The sequence below is a fragment of the Diplotaxodon limnothrissa genome, linkage group LG17 (assembly GCF_057381915.1).
Source record: "Diplotaxodon limnothrissa isolate DT_005_m linkage group LG17, D_limnothrissa_male_GT1.1, whole genome shotgun sequence".
NCBI classification, from domain to species: Eukaryota; Metazoa; Chordata; class Actinopteri; order Cichliformes; family Cichlidae; genus Diplotaxodon; species Diplotaxodon limnothrissa.
In genome coordinates, this window is record NC_140612.1 from 6,247,206 (window position 1) to 6,267,366 (window position 20,161).

General features: G+C 40.3%; 1 protein-coding gene across 2 annotated transcripts in view; it reads right to left on the reverse strand.

The window, feature by feature from the left end:
- dnajc6 (DnaJ (Hsp40) homolog, subfamily C, member 6) overlaps nt 1-19,237 on the reverse strand; it is a 30,146-nt gene extending 10,909 nt beyond the window's left edge. For both annotated transcript variants that reach the window (XM_085376110.1, XM_085376109.1), the window contains exons 1-5: nt 19,039-19,237; nt 11,415-11,550; nt 4,360-4,409; nt 2,415-2,563; nt 269-391 (exon numbers count right to left, since the gene is read on the reverse strand). In XM_085376110.1, coding sequence (XP_085232236.1) covers nt 269-391; nt 2,415-2,563; nt 4,360-4,409; nt 11,415-11,550; nt 19,039-19,237 — 657 coding nt within the window. The remainder of the gene's footprint in view (nt 1-268; nt 392-2,414; nt 2,564-4,359; nt 4,410-11,414; nt 11,551-19,038) is intronic.
- Nucleotides 19,238-20,161: the final 924 nt, after the last annotated feature.

Here is a 20,161-nt window from a genome sequence, read left to right on the forward strand (position 1 = left end):
GACACTAAATATGCTTCGGTCTATTTCAGACTCTCTGCTTTGATTCAAAAGTGGGTCACAGGACATCAAACAGCTCAAAAATTAACGGATGTGTTGTGGGACCAACAAAAACAAGTCCCTTTACATAACAATCAAAAGTACCTCACTATGTACTTGTTTTTCATGGGAGAATGATTAGTAATAATTTCATATGAATCCTTAATAAATTCAACTATACAAAGGAGGATGAAGAATTTAATATAGGGCTAATGTATGTGCATCTCCTTACCGAGCATGTGATTACACAGACGTTCTTGGGATTCTGTTTCAGCCAGTTGTACATGTTTTTGCACACAGCGAACAGGTTGTGGAGGCTGGGTGCTTGGCGTGAAGGCCAATTACACTCTGAAACCTGTATTGAAGTAGATGCCAGGAATAAAAGGAGGGAGAAGGAAAGGGATTCCAGCAAAAAGAAAAAAGGAGGCAGATCAGAGAGATAAAAGGGCAGGAAAGGGTTGGGGAAAAAAGGAACAGAGGAGAGGAAAGGGGAGTGGTGGAAGTTAGTAACAGCACTGCAGCAGCAGAGCAACACAACAGACCAGTTGCCATGATGAGTCATCTGCTAAAGATACAGTGACTTCACAATGCAGACAGGGGGCCAGCTTCACCATGTTAACAACAAAGCATGACTCCTAACAAGCCTGACTCCTTAGCTCCCACATGTGCCTTCTATGCAGTAATAGGAAACCTAGCTGCGGAAATGTCCCGATGCTGAAAGATAAGCATAACCATAAAAGCAAAATAAGATACAATAAACTGTGTGTTCCAAATGTGGTAATTTAGCCGTAACACAAATTAAATTCTGAATAATGAAATGAGTGCTGAAATACCAAAAACTGCAGTTTCAGGAACAGCCAGATGAGGTTGATCGCTGCTAGCTGCTTATTAGGCCTTGCATCAGTTAATTTGCATCATTACACTGGATTTCTCAAAGGTGTTTGAAGTTTTGTTGTATTTTGTGAGATTTTTTTTTTTTGAGTAATTATTCAACTTGCTGCAGGGTTAATTGTATATTTAAAAAAACTATCCTGTTTTGTTTTTTTGGTAAGAGTAAAATTCTACCATTTATTTATGTGTTAGCACAAATTAGCAAGTACTGATGTCATGTGTGATGCAGCCATGCTCTGGTTTTGTTAGCGATCTAGCTTGTAAAAAAACTTTCCACCTTCTTGTCGAAATGTAGTCAGTTCTGGCTTCTAAAAAACCAAATGGTGACTGCCAAATTGACGGGTTATACACAAACCAGCTGATGACACTGGATACTTCATATACTGTTTGAACAACAATTTTATGAAACTCAAAAAATTATTCTCAAGTTTAAAAAAAGAAAGAAAAAATGTACTTTTTTAGCATTAAGCTAATGACTAGGAATAGGACTCAAGTACCGGCTGTTGCAGAGAGTTGGTTCACAGTAGTTCAATGAAATTGTTTATCTACTTATGCTTATTGATTGTGCTTATCGGTTCCTCTTGCACTTGTGCTGATATCAGTTTTTGCGCTGGAGGAGAAAAACTGCGGTGCAGTCTAAAGCGTTGATATGGACATTCATTTTATTTTTATCACATAGGACGAGAGCTCGATGGTAATGGCAAACTGCATTCAGGACAGAAACATCTGAATTATGGTGCTAAAACAACTTCAGCTCTTTTTAAGTACCTGCACAGAAAGCATGTTAACACTAAGGCAGCTAAGAATCCAGGCTGATGTTAAAAGTGAGCAACTGCTGACCCCAGCCTAGTAGCCAGACCCTGAACTTCCACAGGTAACAAACTGATGGCCTGTCATGCTGCAGTCTTCATTTCTACCTGTTCATGATTCTAAAGTAGACTCATGAGACAATGCATTTTAGGTCATTTTACTGAAAACCTTGAAATATTTAAGTAACGTACTGCATTACCTTTATGCAAAATATTCTACGTAATATTGTGTTACCACAAAATTAACACTGATTACAACAAAGAGAGAAAATACCTGCAATGTGCACAAACATTTCACCACACAGCATGCAATTAATTTGCCTGAATGTAATGCGGTTGATATTCTGCTTAGTGATGGTGGTAACTCTCAAAGCAGAGCCATTGAGAACCCAATGAGAACCTATAAGAGATTCAATAAGGAATCAAATGAATAATCCATACAATTAGTGATCCGGTAATGAAATCGGAATCCTTAGCTATTACAGACCTGATAAAAAAAGCAAAATGAAACTTTTCTCTGGGTGGTTTGAGACTATCAAGGAACAATCACGCCTAAAACTGTAATTAAGCCCTCCTATTTCCCTTCTATATTTATAAAATGAAGAGTGCGAAAAAGGTGGAGCAACCACTACATGAGTAACAGCTTCATCGAGATCCATGGGCTACAGTCACACTCACCCTGTTGGAGAATTTGGCCCCACGGTAGTTACGCTGTGATAGGTTGAAAACAGTGTAGTGGTCCGCATGCCGGCTGTCAAGAAAAGAGCGGATGTCTTCGACATGGTTCTGGTAGCCAATCTGCACCGACTCAGCTGGATAGGTCATCACTGAAAAAAAGTTTGACATGTTCACATCCATTCGCTTATCCTTTTCAGGGTCGCGGGGGGTGCTGGAGCCTATCCCAGCTGTCATAGGGCAAGAGGCAGGGTACACCCTGGACAGGTCGCCAGTCTGTCACAGGGCCAACACACAGGGACAGACAACCATTCGCACTCACATTCATTCACACCTAGTGACAATTTGGATTATCCAATTATCCCCACAAGCTGCATGTCTTTGGACGGTGGGAGGAAGCCGGAGTACCCGGAGGGGAACCCACGCAAACACGGGGAGAACATGCAAACTCCGCACAGAAAGACCCCGGCCTGATGGTGGAATTGAACTCAGGACCTTCTTGCTGTGCGGCAACAGTGCTAACCACCGTGCCACCGTGCTGCCATGTTCACATGTACAGTGCAATTAAGACAAACTCAGTCATGACAGAGAACATTTTAACAGAACTCTAAACAGTCTCGTTCAAAACTAAGCACAGCCTATAATTCAGCAGCTTGTAGAACCTCCTTTAGCAGCAATAACATTTCAGCCATAATTTTGTGGATTTGCTTGTGTACGTAGGAACATTGCTGTTTCTGTTGTATGACCCAATTTCAACCAAGCATTAAATGTCAGAGATGGCCTCACACGTGACTCTAGAATACTTTTACCTAATTCACCACTATTCTTTAAGGTTTCTATGGTTGATGTAATTAAATCCTGTACAACCTGCATGAAATTCTTCTTGAGATGACATGATGCGATCAAGTAAGAGTGGTTAGTTGCCTGGATTTGCGATATCATGAGATCATGCAAGATTTCAGTCCACCAGAAAATCACTGGGGTTAGAAGAAAAGCGCACACCTTGTGTATGCCATTGCTATTTATTGTGGTTTTACCTGTCAAGCACAAAAACGTAAAGAAAATTCTGTATCAAACCTTGTAATCATACCTTTCCTACTTTTTCTTGACTCCTCGAATTTAAAATAATCATGAAAAGGATTTCCATGTAAATAAATATCTTTCTATTAGCATTAAGTACTTTTGTTGGGCTAACATAATTTGCATGGATTGGATCAATTCAATGAAATTATGATGGACTTAACTCCAGTAAATAAGTTGATTTATCATTAATTAATTAAGTTGGTCCAACTCTAGTATGTTACACATTGGAATAACAGAATTGAATAACACTAAAATAAAGCAATTTAATCGATTTTTTTTTTTTTATGTTCATTCAAAGAGTTTTTTTCAGTGAGTGTCAGTCTTTAACATGCTAACCGAGACCTGTAGAATCCAAAACATAACTCTGAGAATTGTACAGTCTGACCTGGAGTGAATTTTCCATGACCCCCGCTCCTGGGAAGACTGTGGTATTGTCTTAAAGCACACCAGACCATCAAACTGATCACAAATTCCACTTTTACGGAGGTACTCACACTTGCTGATGTTCAGTTAATTAAGTACATGGCTGCTACTTACTGTCTTAATTCCTATGGAAGCAGTAAGAGTGTGCTTAGTTTTTCACAGGACTACAGAAGGGTTCTGTGAAAACTTTTCATTTCTACATAACTGTCTTTTTACCCACTGTGGAGTACAGGATTGCAAAAAGGTGAGCTGAGTAGCTCTGCACTCCAGCATGACTACCATGGGATATAAAGCCCTCGAGTGACAAATGTCTGACTGACTTTGCCTTTTAAAGGGCACATTGCTGCCCAATCAAAAAACTGGAAAACAGTCCAAGTAACATTGTTAAAGTTCATCTATCTACACACATGCGTATATGCCCATTCGCTAGAAATACATTTACCTATGATCCGTGATGTTATGTAGGCAATGTCCAGCTCTCCTTTGGTATAACTGTAAGGAAAAAAGAAATCTTTGAAAACACGTTTTATTACATCATATATGTAAAACCAATATCCACTGTCCACAAGCATCTCAATAAATGTTTAAAATATAAGTTGTAGTAGGCTTTACAAAATCACCTTGCTTTTGTATTTCTGTGATTTAGATATGAAATGTTAGAGATTCATAATGACTGTTTCTGTGCATTTAGCTACCAAGACAAAATGATGCATATATAAAAAGTTAGTATAAGAATATCCAGCATCCAAAAAGGTTGATCCACCTTTCTGTCATTCACAGGTTGAACTGCATTACAGGCATATCCAAGTGATTAACTTCAACAGGCTTTAGAGCTGTTATCTTGTTCGGGCTCACCACTCTAGGCTGAACTGCCTGGGATCAAAGAAATACCATATGTGAATTCTTAAATTGAGCAGCACTGCCTTTCATTGCCAAATGTAGCTCTGCCATATGGACCTTTTTTTTTTTTTTTCGACTGTGGGGGCAGCTGTGGTGCACTCACATACAAGCAGTCCACTAGTGCTCCAGCACAGCAGTGGTGGAAACACGTACTAATGAAACACTGCCAAAAAGGCTCAGGGTGGGGTTAGAGTGAGAGACGAAAATTTGTTTTTGGACAAATGACTCACAAAAAGAAAATCTCACAACTGACAGCAGCAGAGGAAGGCTCAGCTCACTGTAGTTGCATTTATCTTTCAAGACAGGTTTGTAGGCTAATGCGAATCAAATTGAGTTGGCTTGTTGCCTACTGTGTAAATCCTGCAAGCTAGGCCTAGCTGGGACCGTCATTCCGTGTGATCATGGAGGAGTGCCATATGGGCCTGCTGCAGTCCTAGACCTGGTTATGTAATGCAGTCCTTCTCAGCTAGACTGCTAAATGAGTCATGGGTTTTTCTGTAAACAAACCAAGCGTACCATATCACGTGAATGTGTCCTTTGATTTAGGCCGTTTGTGTAGTTTAGCCTTAAAAAAAAAATGTAACTGCTAATATACTACAATATAACAGACAAACAACCTTAATTAAATCCAACAGTGAGGGCATTGCATGTAAGTCCTCTATAATGAGGTAATTGGACCACAATTGAAGCTTCTATTTTGATCTCAGAGTGTTTGTTGTTCCCAGAGTAGAAAAGCAGAGTCAACGTTTGACCAATTTAATGTGGAAAAAAAGGTCAGTTTTATCTTTACATTATACTTTTATTAGTAAATCGGGTCTGGGAGATCAGAAAGGTGACATTTCTGCTGGATATTAACACTTCTGTGTGTACATATGTGTGGTTTTTCCTATTTCTATGCTGAATAATACATCTATTACCATGGAAACAGGTACACAATTATGAGCCAACTAAACTGTGTGTAATAGAGAAACGCATCTCCAGTATGAAAAATAAAAAATATTGTATTAATGTGCAATCTGAACACCCCCCAACTAGCTAATAACAATAACACCACTATCAACACCTGACAAGACCAATTTAAAAACGGTAACGACCAGCTGATCCCAGCTGTGGTGGAGCGTTGATCTAATTACTGTGGAGATGCTAAATGCCAGCAGATGTTTTTTCAGACTGCTATAAAAAATGTCTTGTCAGTCCTTTGTGTTACACAAAGACATTTGATAAAAGCTGTTGATATGCAGTCGATATCAGAGCGCACAATCAAAAACAAGCCCATGTCTAACAGACAGGAAGTTAAAAGATAATGACGAGACTGGTGCAATTTCCTCTTGCTGGAAAATGATTAGATACATTTTGATGTAAATTGCACATAAATAGTCAGAAGGTTTGATTTTGGACTCAGACTTTGTTTAATCTGCCACTGAATCCCTTTTTTTTCCCACCAAGTGGGCAATTTATCTAAAGGTAGTCAGTCTAGCAACTGTGTGACTAATAATTTGAAGGACTCACTTCTAAAATTGTGGTTTACCAAGATACTAATCATGCTAGCTCATTAAGATAACATAATGCTTATTCATTAACTTATCATCCCTGTACGGATGTTAGTATTTCATACCATTAATATATCATTCCACATCTTAGTTTTCTCTCATATGTATACTGTTACAATGGGGGATGTTCCAATTAAACATAGTCAGAGTTTCAAATAAAGAGGTCATTTATTTAGTGTCCAAATAAGCCCTGTGAGCCACATTTGAGACTGCTTGGTTTCAGACATAGACAGTGTTAAACATGGAGGTAGCCTTGGTGACGTCACCCACTGGTTTTGGACTTTACATTCTGAGCTTCAGGTTTGGCTAAAGCTCAGACATTTTGCTTCAGCTATGGACATTGCCCCTTAAGGCAACGATCCCCAACCTTTTTTGCGCCATGGACCGGTTTATGTCCGACAATATTTTCACAACCTTTAAGGTATCATGGACAAATACAACAAATAAAATCAGTTCCGGAACCAAAAAAAAAGAAGATTTATTGTGAGAGTTGTAGCACCCAAGCCCGTGAGAGTTGAGGACCGCTGCCTTAAGGCACATGGTACTGGCTGTAAGCACAGAAGCCCCACCCACCTTCTGTTCAAACCTCCTGTTTGTGAGTATCAGCCAATTAGAAGAAAGATGTCTACAAAAGTGAGGCGAAAGAGAACTAAAACACTTTTTACTATTGTACTGATGGCAGCAACAGATCTCTAAAACATTGGGACAGGGGGACAGAAGGCTGGAATGGTAAGGGGTACTAATAAGAAACAGTTGGAGAAACATTTTGCAACTAATTAGGTTATTTGGTAACAGGCTGGTAATAAGGATCATATTACCAAGGCAGAGTTTCTGAGAAGTAAAGATAGACAGATGTTTACCAATCTGCAAAAAATGTCTCTAATTGTAAAACATTTTCAGAAACATATCAGAATATTGTTCCTTGATGTAAAAGTACTTTATCTGATCTTTTTCAGAACACAGTAGCTGAACATCCGAATCAAAAAGATTCAGAGAATCCCCGACAAATCTCTTTAAATGACAAGGCTGAAAATCAGTTCTTCAGGCCGATGATTTTTCTCTGGGTCAGAGGTTGTTTGAAATGGAAGTGGAAAACTGTTTAGTGAATATGAAACACATTGTTGATACATCTTTCAGACTAAAAAGGAGAGAGACTATCTGGCTTGCTATCAGCTCTCAGTTCAAAAGTCCACATCTCTGTTGGGATGTTGGTGCACTAGTGCCTATGGAAACGACTGCTTGAACAGTCACCTTCAATGCTGAAAGGTATATACAGGCTTTAGAGCAACATACTCTCCCATTCAGACAACGTCTTTTTCAGCAATACGATGCTAAACCACATACTGCATCTACCGGATTACAACGCACAGTTTCATAGTAGAAGACTCCAGGTGCTAAAGTGGCCTGCCTGATGTCCAGACCTTTCACCAAGAACACAAAAGAGAAGACACAACGGTAAACGCAGTTCTGTCTCAACTTTCTTTAGACGAGTTACTGCCGTCAAATTCAAAATGAGCTAATAGTTTCTTTAAAGTGGTACATTTTCTCATTCCAAAACATTTTATCTATGTTTTCTACATTCTATTGGTCTATGACATTTCCAAATGATTGCATTCTGTTTATATTTACAGTTTACACAGCATCCAAACTTTGTTACTGTAGTGGGCTTGTAGCAGGTCCCCCATCATTGGCATCTTTCTATGGATTACATGATCACTAATGGTCACCACTGATCTTTTCTTTCTTCTATCTGACCTGAGAGACAAAACAACAATTTTTAGCAGTTATTAATTTTTATGTGACTTTCTTATTGCTGCACTACTTTATTCAACTTGATATTGGTATTAACTCTGATGCAATAACTCACATTTTGTGATAAAAAAAAAAAAACAGTAAAACAAACCCCAAAAGGTAAACTTGCTTGGGTTGGTGTATAGATGTACCGGTATGTTATTAAACCCATTCTGAGCAGTACAGCACTTCATGTTCATGCTTTCCTCCGAGAAAGTAAACACCCTGAGCTTATAAGACATTTTAGGCTGAATACATGAGAAGTGAGGTGCTCTATTAGAACCTCTCAAGACTACACAAACATAGTCTCAACCAAATCAATGTAAGTGGGTTAGATCCCGATGGATATTAGAGTCGGGCTCTCTACATTTCCCCTATGGTCTTCTCTAAAATTCACTTGTCTTCATTTTGTTTAAGCAGGATTTTTATAGCATGTCTGCTTAAACCAATTTAAGTGGCTACATAGTGTTTGCACTGCAATCATCTATCCTCGGGGCCTGATTTATCTTCATTCACTCTTCAAAATCACAGTGGGATTTTTTTTTTAATTCACCAGAGTTTCTTATTTTGTAGATAAGATGTGCTGTAAGTTTGTGTTCTGTATGTTTAGGTGTCTGAAAAATGACATGGATAATGAAATTGGGAAAACTGGAATTTTAGATGCAGATCAAAGCTTGAAAACTTGAGGGGAAAAGGCAAATTAATGTGTGTCTGATAGGGAGGTCGGTGGAGTGGGGGTTACAGCCTGGGTGCAGACCAAGCACACCGTGTTATTCACAAAACCAGCACAGCCATCAAGGCTCCATATTCATTGCGCTTCTCACAGACACAAACACATTGTTGCTTCAAGTCGCCTGCCCTGCAAATTTTTCTTCTTCAGCTACGTAAAGAAACACAGGTTGGTTTTAATAATTCAGAAGCAGCTCTTTCCCTTGACTACGCATGAGAACAGAAGCAGAGAGGAACGGATCAAGACCTGTCGGGGCATTCAAAGAAGGCCCGTTTAACAGCAGAGGTGTCACGTTATACCGAGGAAGCTCAAGGGAATTTTTTTTCCCTTGGTTGACATTCTTGTATCTCATTTAAACCTGCCTTAACACTTTGTCCATGTCAGCAGACACGGTTGAATATTGGCAGTCACATTTGAGATAAAGTCCAAAATTTGCTTAAAATCTATTTACTCATCTTCTGTTAAGCAACAACTTAACCAAAAGACTACATAACAAGAAAATATGGAATGTTTTGCTGGAATAATGATATATTAATCGAAACAGAATTGTTTGGAAGTGGTCTGAATGCATACTGTTTAAGAAAGCAAAAGGTATGAGCTAGCCTACTTCTCCTCCCTCCATTATCCCTTATCACACATGCATATACAGTCCCCACAAACACACTTCACATCGCATCACACAGGTTCCTAATGAAATGAATCCTTCTGTATCAGCAGTGCTCTGGCCATTTGGCACAATGAACCGCCATGAATAATGCAGCCAGAAGTGGGGCAATAGACACCAAAGAGGGAGGCAGAGAGGAAAGGAAGAAAGGTGGAGCCAAGCGGGCAGTCGATCAACCGAAAAACACAAGGGGAACGAGAGGACAGGAGAGTGGGAGTTTGCCAAGATGTGAGCGACAGAAAGGGAGAGACCCTGGAGAGGAAATTTCACAATCAGACTTGCTGAGTCAATAGTGAGGGGAGCAACGTAGGGTGTGTGTGTGTGTGTGTGTGTGTGTGTGTGTGTGTGTGTGTGTGTGTGTGTGTGTGTGTGTGTGTGTGTTTGATAATACAGAGGCCTCTTTGTGCCGCCCTGTGCAGATGCCTGTGCACAAACACATTGGGACGACCGAGCCGTGCCAGACTCTGAAACCTCACTCTTTCCTCCCTCCATCCCAACCGCTCTGCTGCTTCACTTCTAAAGCTAGTTGGAGACGCTTGTGATCAACATCTGAAACAGCATTCGGTTAACCAGTTCGCTCACTACTGAAGCACAGATTTAAGCTGGACTTGTGTGCAGTATTCATCTTTAGCTGTACAACACTAGAAAAATATCTACAGCGGGGATGTCAAACATGTTTTAAATTGTTTGCCAAATACATTGGCTACTTTGATCTGAAGAGGGCCGAACCAGTGATGGTTCCTTTTTTATCAGGGTAAAGAAGTGAATTACACATTTAATTTCATTTACGGTAATATAAGAAATGCTGCAGCAATTAATGTGAGACATCTGTTAGCATTTCTAAAATTATAGAAAAATTATAGATTATTATTTATTACTTTGGTGTGGTTTGAATGACAATAGGGTCCCTGGTTAGTAGAAAAACTGTAAAATTTAGGAAAATAAAGTTAAAAGTCCAAAATCTATGCCCTCCTTCACATTTTCCAAAGCCATCCAGTGGACCTGATTGGAGTCTCTGGCGGGCCAATTCTGACCCCTGGCCCTTGTGTTTGACTGCACAGTGTATTTAATTCAGTGTCACATGGTAATAAACTCAAGATAAACTAGATGTGATCACAATGACTAAAAATCGTATCTGTAAAAATCAGAAGCACTGACTGAGCTTATATTCAAGGTCATCATTTTGAGCACTTCTGGGCTGTTTTTGTTCTTTTTTTCTTTTCTTTTTGTCTCTTGGTCAGACTTTGTTTCTGCGATGCTTTAACTTGTTTTCGTTTTTGGGATGTGAACAAAGTTGCAGAGAGCTGATCACTCCTGTGAGTGATCCAGGTATTGGGCAAGGTCTGGGTTAGTTTGGCCAAAAAATGCTCGGATGAATGAGACATGCTGGTAGCACCAGACACTCGCCCTCAGGTCCATCCATGTTCCAGCAGAGCTCTGTATTGACCATCTGACCCAGTGAAGTACGATCCTGGTTTTGTTCCTCACTGGATGTGCTCCCTTCAGGATTGAAAACCTCAAACTCTTCACCTGAAAACTGCTGGAAAGCATCAACAGTGATGATCTTTGACAATATTCAGGTCAGTTTGAAATAGACGTTAATGTGAGGCTAAAAATCACTGTCTGGACATAAACAACACGACAACCTTGAACATAAGATCAGCCACATTTTTATCAACTACCGTAAGAGTTTTTTTTATTTTTAATCATCACTTCTATACAGTTGCAGTAGCCGACCAAGTCTCCATTGCTTTTGTTGCACAAGTCTCTCGAAAAATAATCTTTGCTTATTAGTATAACATTTGAGCAAAACTGTATTCATTCCTGTAATATGAAACCATATGAATGCAGTGGTCACTTACGTAGCAACTTGATGCATGACTTTGGTGGAGGTGTCCTTCAGCGTGTCTTTCAGGTTGTCCTTAAAGTTGCTGAAGAACTTGCCAGCTCCTCCCTTGACCATATCCAGCAGTCCTCCGCCATAGCCTGCATCCATATCTGAGAACAAAGGAGCAAGAAGCTTTTCAAGCTCTGATGTCACTAATGTCCTACAAATTCCTACTTCATTTTGCTTTAGGGCAGTCATTGCAGCTGATCCCACCTTTGTGGTGCAGGGAAAGCGTCCAAAATTACACGTGAGAGGAGGGCAACCTTCTGCTGAAACGTCCCATCATACGTTTTTGCGCAAATGATGGATTTACACACAGTCCTTCGAGCCCTAATTCAGAGGTTTTTCATTTGGTGATGAACATGAGTCACTGCTCTACACACTCAGTAAACATGTGTGTAGGTGTGAAGGAATGATGGAGAAGGACATAAGAGACAAAACACACATTAAAATGCACACCAGCTCATGCGCATCTGTGTGTGTTTGCATATATTCTTAACTTTGGATGAGGCCCATGTGTTTAATCTGAGTCACTCAGACCCTCCCTCCTCTGTCTCCCCTCTTCACCTACTGTGCATAGAAACCACCATGTCATTACTTTATATCATCTGGCAGTGCTGACTAATCTACCGACATTAAACATGATGCCGCAGACAAACACCCACAACCGGATTTTAGGCAAAGTATCGTCCTAGCATCATGCTTCATGCACAACCTGTCTTGTCTGCAGAAATGTGCACTTGCCGACAGAGAAGCATTCAGTCAGTGCTTGAGTTTATGATCTGTGAGGAGTGAAAAGAGCTTCTCCCAACCAAACCGGTCAGTGGGGATCATTAAGCTAGCTGAGCATCAAATTTTAGATCGGGCCCAGAGTAGGGTTGTTTTTTGGTTTTCCTCATCTATAATTCATCTTCACGTATGTGCAAGTGGGTTTTTCCCCATGATTAAAAACAAAGAAAGCTTAGTTTATGTGTTGCACTGGCCTGGATAAACTAATGGAAGTATTGCAAAATATTTTTAACAGGCAACTTCTTCTTCTATTTCAAAAAGAAAAGTCCCAGTGATGCAGGAGAAGGAACACTGTGCACTTATGCAAAAACAGACTGAGTCTGTACAAAGTTTTTCTTTGGTTTAAATAGTTGGAAATGTCAGATTCACACTCTTAAAGATGTTATGGGTTTATCGATGACTTTCATCTGGACAGTACTGGGGAAAAGGGTTATTGAGGTTACACAGATGGTTCATTATAACGAGAAACTACTGTACCACTAGTTAGTAGTTTGTGGGATGTTTCTAACTCTGAAAATGGAATATGACAGGAATAGCTCATAGAAATAGCTAATGGGCTATGCAAGGACATATTTGTTTTCATGCTGGTTGGCTGCCGTGCCTTTCATGTCAGCCAACCAGCATGTCAGACTGTCAGGCCAAGCTCAGAGGTTGTCAAAATCAGAAGCCAAACAAAAAATTTCACTTTTATCTGAAACATCTACCCACATACTTTTGCTATGTTATCAAAATGTCAAAACTTGACATTTTGCTAAATGTTTTCTTTGCAATTGGATCAGAAGCTTGAAAGCATCAACTCCATCCTTATTTTAGGAGCTTGGAAAGACGCAAAGACATTACAAACAACGTCTAGGAGAAAAGCTGCGTGCAAAGTTTGATATACAACCACATACAGCAGCTGCTTCAAACTCCTTCGACAGAGACTCCTTCGCCACATGCATGATGTATTTGCAGCGATTCTTCACTAAGTTCCAAAATTAGACTTTTGGTCTCTGACTGCTGAGGCATGATGTGCATGACAGGGATTTATTTTTACTGAGAAATAAAACTCTTGCAGCCTGTGACACACCAAAATTCCCCCATGCTAAAAAAATTGAATTGGGCGTGTCTACACTGAACAATAAAAGCTAAAACAGTCCTCTTTCCTTTTTTTAGGCAAGGCTGTGATTTCAGTGGTACGTTTTGACCCATTTTAAGCTCCTTGGCATACACATCTGCCAGTCAGTGACCTTGACAGGATTAAGAAAACCAGGATCCTACACTCTACCCTGACATCAAGAACTAAGTGTATGTGTCAGTCATGTTTGATACCTGTACAGATGGAGAAGCAGCAGTGATGCTGAATGAGCAAACATTCATAAAGAAATGTCACATCCAAAAGAGCTTTTTCACTTAAAGAAGGCCGGTCCGATAGCCTACATCGCCCCTCCTCAGCTGCCTAGTATCACATTCACTAAGCTGACCAATAGAAACAGGAGGGGAAGACAGAGGTGACTGAAGTGAGAGGAAAAAAGACAAGGCAGTTCTATTCATGTCCAGAGGGATCTGTTGGCTGTCAGCATATGTCTCCCTCCTTCTATAGCCTCAAACCTTACTCCCTCAATATCCAGCATAGTGTTAACGACACAGATAGATGCACAGGGACAACAGTAAAGCTCGAAAGGCAAAAACCCTGCACTTAACCTCAGGGGTACCATAATCATAGGCCTTGTATCTTCCTGAATTTCAACAACTGCAGTGTCAACCCGACGCTAATCTGCTTAATTATAGATGCTGCTGATAAGACAAGGAGTCTATGATTAATCATCTACTACACAGCTTAACCAGAAGTGTATTCCGCTCCCTTGAATGACAAGCAAGCCTTTACATGCTGCTGAAAGCATGACACGCTGGTATTACAGCTCTGACTAAGTGTAGGAGGAAGCTGACAGAGAATTAGGCAAACTGATTCTTTTACAAAAGTTTTGAAATTCATAATTTTAAAAAAGATTGTCACGACTTCTGAACCTTCAGATCCTTAAAGCTGCTTGGGATAGTTAAAAACAAACCCGACTAATCTGTGTCATCTGTGTTTTAAACTTCATCATTACATACAGTCTTGTGAAAGACTTTTTACAGGACCTAAAGTAAACCAGAAGCTTTGGTCAGTTTGCTGAAATGGAGCATTCAAGTGTGTGTTAACACACGTGCCAAGGTTGGACTGTGCAACGCTCAGGAAAACTGCAAAAACCACAAGAGCTAAATCTCGGATACTACAGGCCTCAGTTAGCATGCTAAACGTTAGTTTATAACAGTACAATTAGAAAAAGACTGAATAAGTGCAGGTTGTTAGGATGGATATCCCTTCTCTCTAAAAAGACTGTGGCAGCACAGCACATGCTGGCAAAGTTGCATCTGAGCAAATCACAAGACTTCTGGAACAATGTCCTTCAAACAGACGAGACAACGTTTGGTGAAAATCAATCACAGCATATCAGCACAAACACCTCATGCCAACTGTCAAGCATGGAGGTGGAGGGGTGATAATCTGGGCTTGTTTTGAAACCACACAACCTGAGCACCTTGCAGGCACTGAGTCAAACCTTAAGTCGTCTGTATTCCAAACTCTTCTAGCATCAAATGCTAGCTTCAGCTAACATTCAGCTAACCCTCTTAGGGACACTAAAGTCCAGTCTACGTGGGCAGGGTCCTCAGAAGATTGGGTAGGCCGGAAGTAAACGGCGGTCTAGCCTTCAGATTTGCGTCACTGCTGTCTCGGTGGAGTTTAATAAACTCAGCTGTCTGCTCCTTGCTATCTGAAATATAACATGACACTGGCGTAAATTCTCGACCATCTCACACTTCTGTTTAATCAGTTTTCTGTTTGACGTTTATTCAGCTGTGTGAAAACCAAGGAGGAACCCACCAGAGCGATTAATAAAGTTTTATTTTATCTAATCAAATCAATAAACTTTAATCTCAGCCAAACCGATTTACTCACGAACAAATAAAACACTGAAAAAAGCCAAACAATAACATTTTTAGTTTATCTAAGTGACTTATATATCACATTTAATCTGAGTAGCGAAAGACCACGGTGATCTGAACATCATGTGCCGGGAGTTTGCCGTTCTCGCCGGCTCTAGTGACCCTCGAGCTCCCAGCTAGCTATCAAGCTGTTGGGTAACAGACGTCGCTGAAAACGTCGGAGCACTTTTGCAAATATGTGATATCTTGATAAACCAAGCAGATATATGAAGTTTACACAGCTACATTCTCGCCTGAAAATATGTTAAAAGTTTATTTTGTGACCCAGAAAGAGTAATAAGAGTAATATTTAAACTTAGAAGCAGCCGCCATTGTTGAAAACTGGAATTGAATTCTGGGATATAGTGGGCCACAAAGGATACACCCAACCCATCCTTCAAATTCGGGGAAAAGGAGGATGCATTTGTCAGCTGCATTCGGAGGAGTCTACGAATTTGGACAGCCTTTGTCGCATTGCTGTGACGTAATCGGTCTACAAATGCGGCCTCGGGAGGATGCAGCCCATTAATTTGGAAACCATTTAGGGACACTCCCAATAGGGCTTAAAAAATCTGGGACTCTCCACCAGTTGCTCTTGGAACTGAAAAAGCTCCTCAGCTGACATGTTAAACGTCTTCAAGAAACTTCAAGAAGTCCAGACACTTTTCTTTTCACCCTCCTTAGCTTTAGCTAACGCTTGTCCAAACTGGATCTTGCATTAAGGCAACAATCCCAAACATATCAGCAAATCTACAACCGAATGGTTGAAAAAGAAAAGAGTCAAGGTGTTGCGATGGGCCAGTCCAAGTCCAGACCTCAACCCGATTGAAATGCTGCAGCGAGCTTAACAGAGCTGTGTATACACAAATGCCCACAAACCTCAATGAGCTGAAGCAACGCTATAATGAAGAGTGGAAGAGTTTCTATGGGCACTGCAGTGTCCACAGAAACTATTTATCGTCACATGTAACACGTTTGATAAACATACAATGACAATACAAACAGCTGAGTTATTTAAACAGATGTAAAACTGTGGTGGGGTTATGCCATGCTCTGTATAAATTAGCCCCAGTAAATGGCAGAAAGTGTTGTAGTAAGATCCTACAAGGTGATGTTGGTTGGTTTTTTTAACCCTTCACTCAAAAGATAAACAATTGCTTATTTTGGGGGAAAGTACTAGGACCCTGCTGAAGACTGAAACCAAACTGGAAAGCGAACTTGGACCAGTGATCTACCATTTATCTGTTCACACGTCTATATTTTTTCCATATTCTAATTATCCTAAGTGGTTCCCTTTTTGTCAGTTTAATTGCACAGTGTCAGCTGTATCAGCTACTTTACACCAAATGACGTTTTATAAAGCTGACGCAGTGATTCTCAAACTGTTAAACTGAAGCAGCATCTGCTTACAACAACAAATTGTTTCATAGGCCTGGAGATATGATCATTTCAGACAGACTGTGAAATGCCAAACTCCACAGGACTCACATTAAAATAGGCAATGAAATCTATATTTAAGAAGAAAAATTGTATTTAACATGATTTCAATGGCCCATTAATCATCCTGTGACCACAGAGTTTAGAAACCCCAATCTAGATTAAATTAGACAATAAAAATCTAAGCTAGCTACACGATAACTTAGAAAGTATTTAGCGGTGGTGAAAGAAAAGTAAAGATTGGTGTATTCAGCAAGATCATTAGGGCCTTTAGTTTTATTGTATTGCTGAAATATTACAATCAAAATGATACCAGTGCTTAATTAAGCAAGTTATATTTTTTTATTTTTTTATTGTGCAGGCTTACTTTATTTTCTATATATTTCCTAAGTTGTTTTTATCTATATTTATTAGAGTGTGGTTACCTTGTAGTCATACACCCTCAATGTGACCCTCACCTTTGCTTCAGCACATTTTGCCTATCTCTGTTTTTTTCAGTCATTATCCCCCTGCAGATCTGTTAGAATCTGCCTGTTTGCTTTCCTGTTGGTCTGGTAGCTCGCCCATGTGCCTCTGTGTCCATGACCAGATGGATGTGGGAGTCTGCTGGCTAGTGAGCCAACTACAGTGACAAACCCTGCTAATGGAGACACCAGAGGAGGCTGTGATACAGGCTCTATCAGGTAATAGAGCAGCGGTTAGCCTGGCCAGTTAGAGGAAGAGAGCACAGGAAATCAGCAGCACAGAGGGCCCTTGGCTTTGTGAGAAAGATCAATAGCTTGTTTGGATGTGGTTCCCTCCTCCTAGAGTGCCAACCTTTACCCCTCCGCATCCAGCATTGTGGGGAAAAACAGATGGATACATAGACACACACATGCACACACACGCAGATCAAAAAGGTTGTCTGTACACACTGGCCAGGCAGACATCTGACACATCTGAGTGCCCCCGCACACCCACCCCATTCCCCACCCACAATCCCCTTTCCTTACCCCTCCTCATCCAGCTTCTTTTGTTTCACACAAATGTTCATCTCTGGAGACTGGCTGACTCCACAGAGTACTGCAGTGTGGTGAACACACATTCTACAAACAGGCCTCACAATCTAGATACGCCTATCAGCCTTATGTTATTTATTTATTTTGCATATGTTTTAATTGTTGTTGTTATTCTGTAATATAGGTATTAATAACTGCGGTGCTAATATTTTTGGACAACTGTGTCGTCATTTCAATTTTTTAAAACTGGAAATTATTTTTAAGTTTGAGTTGGTTGTTCACACTTGACATGTTCAAATTATTACTTGTATACATTTATAAGAGAAGGAAGCCTGATCAGCATTCATATTCACATTCATCACATGACTCTATATAGAGGTCCATAGGATGTTATGCTAATGCTTTGCTATTATTAAAAGTGGCAGAGTGCATGGAAAGAGCCAAATGTCTGGCATGTGACAAAAATTTATATTTGTATCATGAGCCAGGTATTTGGCTCTTATCATGGAGTCTGCTATTTTAGGAATAGTAAGTATGGAAGGAGCACAGGCAACAGAAACTATCCCAAAACTATACCACCCTATAGGACTTATTTTTAAACAAAAAACTGAATCTGTCAAAACCAATGAATTCAAACAGCTGGATTAAATTACAGCACTTTGGTGGATTGGAGTACTAACATCCACGGGGTTTTTGTTTTTCTTATAGATCAGATATGTGGGGCTTATAATCTGCCATCAACAACTACCAGATTAAAACCTAAACAGAGAGGATTTGTGCTTCTACCGCCCCAAACTAAACAAGATTTATCCTCTTAACTGTTGACATGTGATATTTCCGCTACAGTTGCGGTAGAATTTTGGTCTTAAAGCCCATGTGCAAAGTAAATAAACCATGAAATATGGTCTACGTAGCAGATAGCACCCAAATATAGCAATAAAATTACTTTGCATAGACTTTTCCCGTAATTTTAATAGAAAAAATTTGATAAGTGTTTAAAAAATTCAGAACACATTTTTGGATACAGTAAACATCTGAATCTATAGAAGCCTGTTTGAAGTTGATAGGGACAGATAGGTCATGCAAGAAGAGTGAGGCGTATTTACAAATTCATATATGACATATATGTTTACATCTATTTTACAGTAGCAGCTCAGTACAGTCTCTTAGGTGGGGTCTGGGATTTTAGGATTCCTCTGTAGGCTACTTTCACTTATGTTAGCCATTATGTTGTCCACTGCTACCAAGACAATTACAGGCCGCGGTAACACTCAGTAAAGTCAAAACACCTTCATTAAAGCCCTTTCCGCGTCCACGAAGGCTCCAAACGCCATTCGTAAAGCAGCCGGAGGCGGTAGGGGCTCTTACCTGAGCTGTCCATGGTACTGCAGTCCTCCTCTCTCAGCGGGCCCGCCTTCGGTCCGAGGGTGGCCGCTATGGAGCCTCCAAGTGTGCCGCCGCTGCTCCCTCTGCCGATGCTGAAGCTATCCCCTCCGCTATCGACCAGCTGCAAAGATTCATATCCATCGTAACTGCTCTTTTTCTTGTAGGCCCCCAGCAAGCTCATACCCAAAGGAAACAAAAGAAGGGAAATTAAACACAAAAGAACCCCAGAAGACGTAGAAAGCGACGCCGTCACCGCCGCTGCTGCCCGAGCTGCTACTGCTGCTAGTGCCTCCTCCTCTGCTGCTGCTGCTGGGTGCACCACATGTCCGGGGATGAGAGGGTGGCCGCTCTCCTCTGTTTGTGATAGAAAACCGGGTGGTCTCTCTCTCTCTTTCTCTCTCCCTCTCTCTCTCTCCTCTATTGCGTCCTCCTTTTCTCAGCAGCGCATTCTACTACGACGATTGTGCTACTGCTGTAGTCCCCGACTGAGTACAAGGGAAATCCACCCCAACTCACTCACAGTCGTCCTGCGTTAAAGCTGCACTCACACTCTCTAATAGGCTGGTTGAGACTAGAAGCATTCGTTTAAATCTGGTAAGTAATATCCCAAATCTTTCACTTGTTATATCATTAATGCAAAATATTAGGACAATTGTAAAGAACTGCACTTACTTCCAGTGTTTATGCTGGATTAAATCATATTAAATGTCCCAAAATAGTTCAAAATGCATGTCACGGTATAACAGAGTCCATGTCTTTAAGTGACTTGTTTTGGTCAAAACTAATAAAGAACCCAAAGGTATTAAAATTTACAATAAGACAGCAAAATATGGACTTAAAATGGACTCACATAATCAACAGATGATTTGAACAGTGGCTTCTTTTCTCCCAGTAAATCAGTTCATTTTTTAAGTGATGAAGGGTACAAAACTGTTGGATTTCCACAATCAAATGATGAATCGTGCTTACAATGACATGTGCATAGTAGAGGCAGAGATTTGAATGGTCTGAGGTGTGTGTGTAGATGAATTATTGATTTAAATGATAATGCTCCCAGTGTTGCAATTGAACACCTGAATTTATTTAGAGCCGCTTTTGTTTGTGT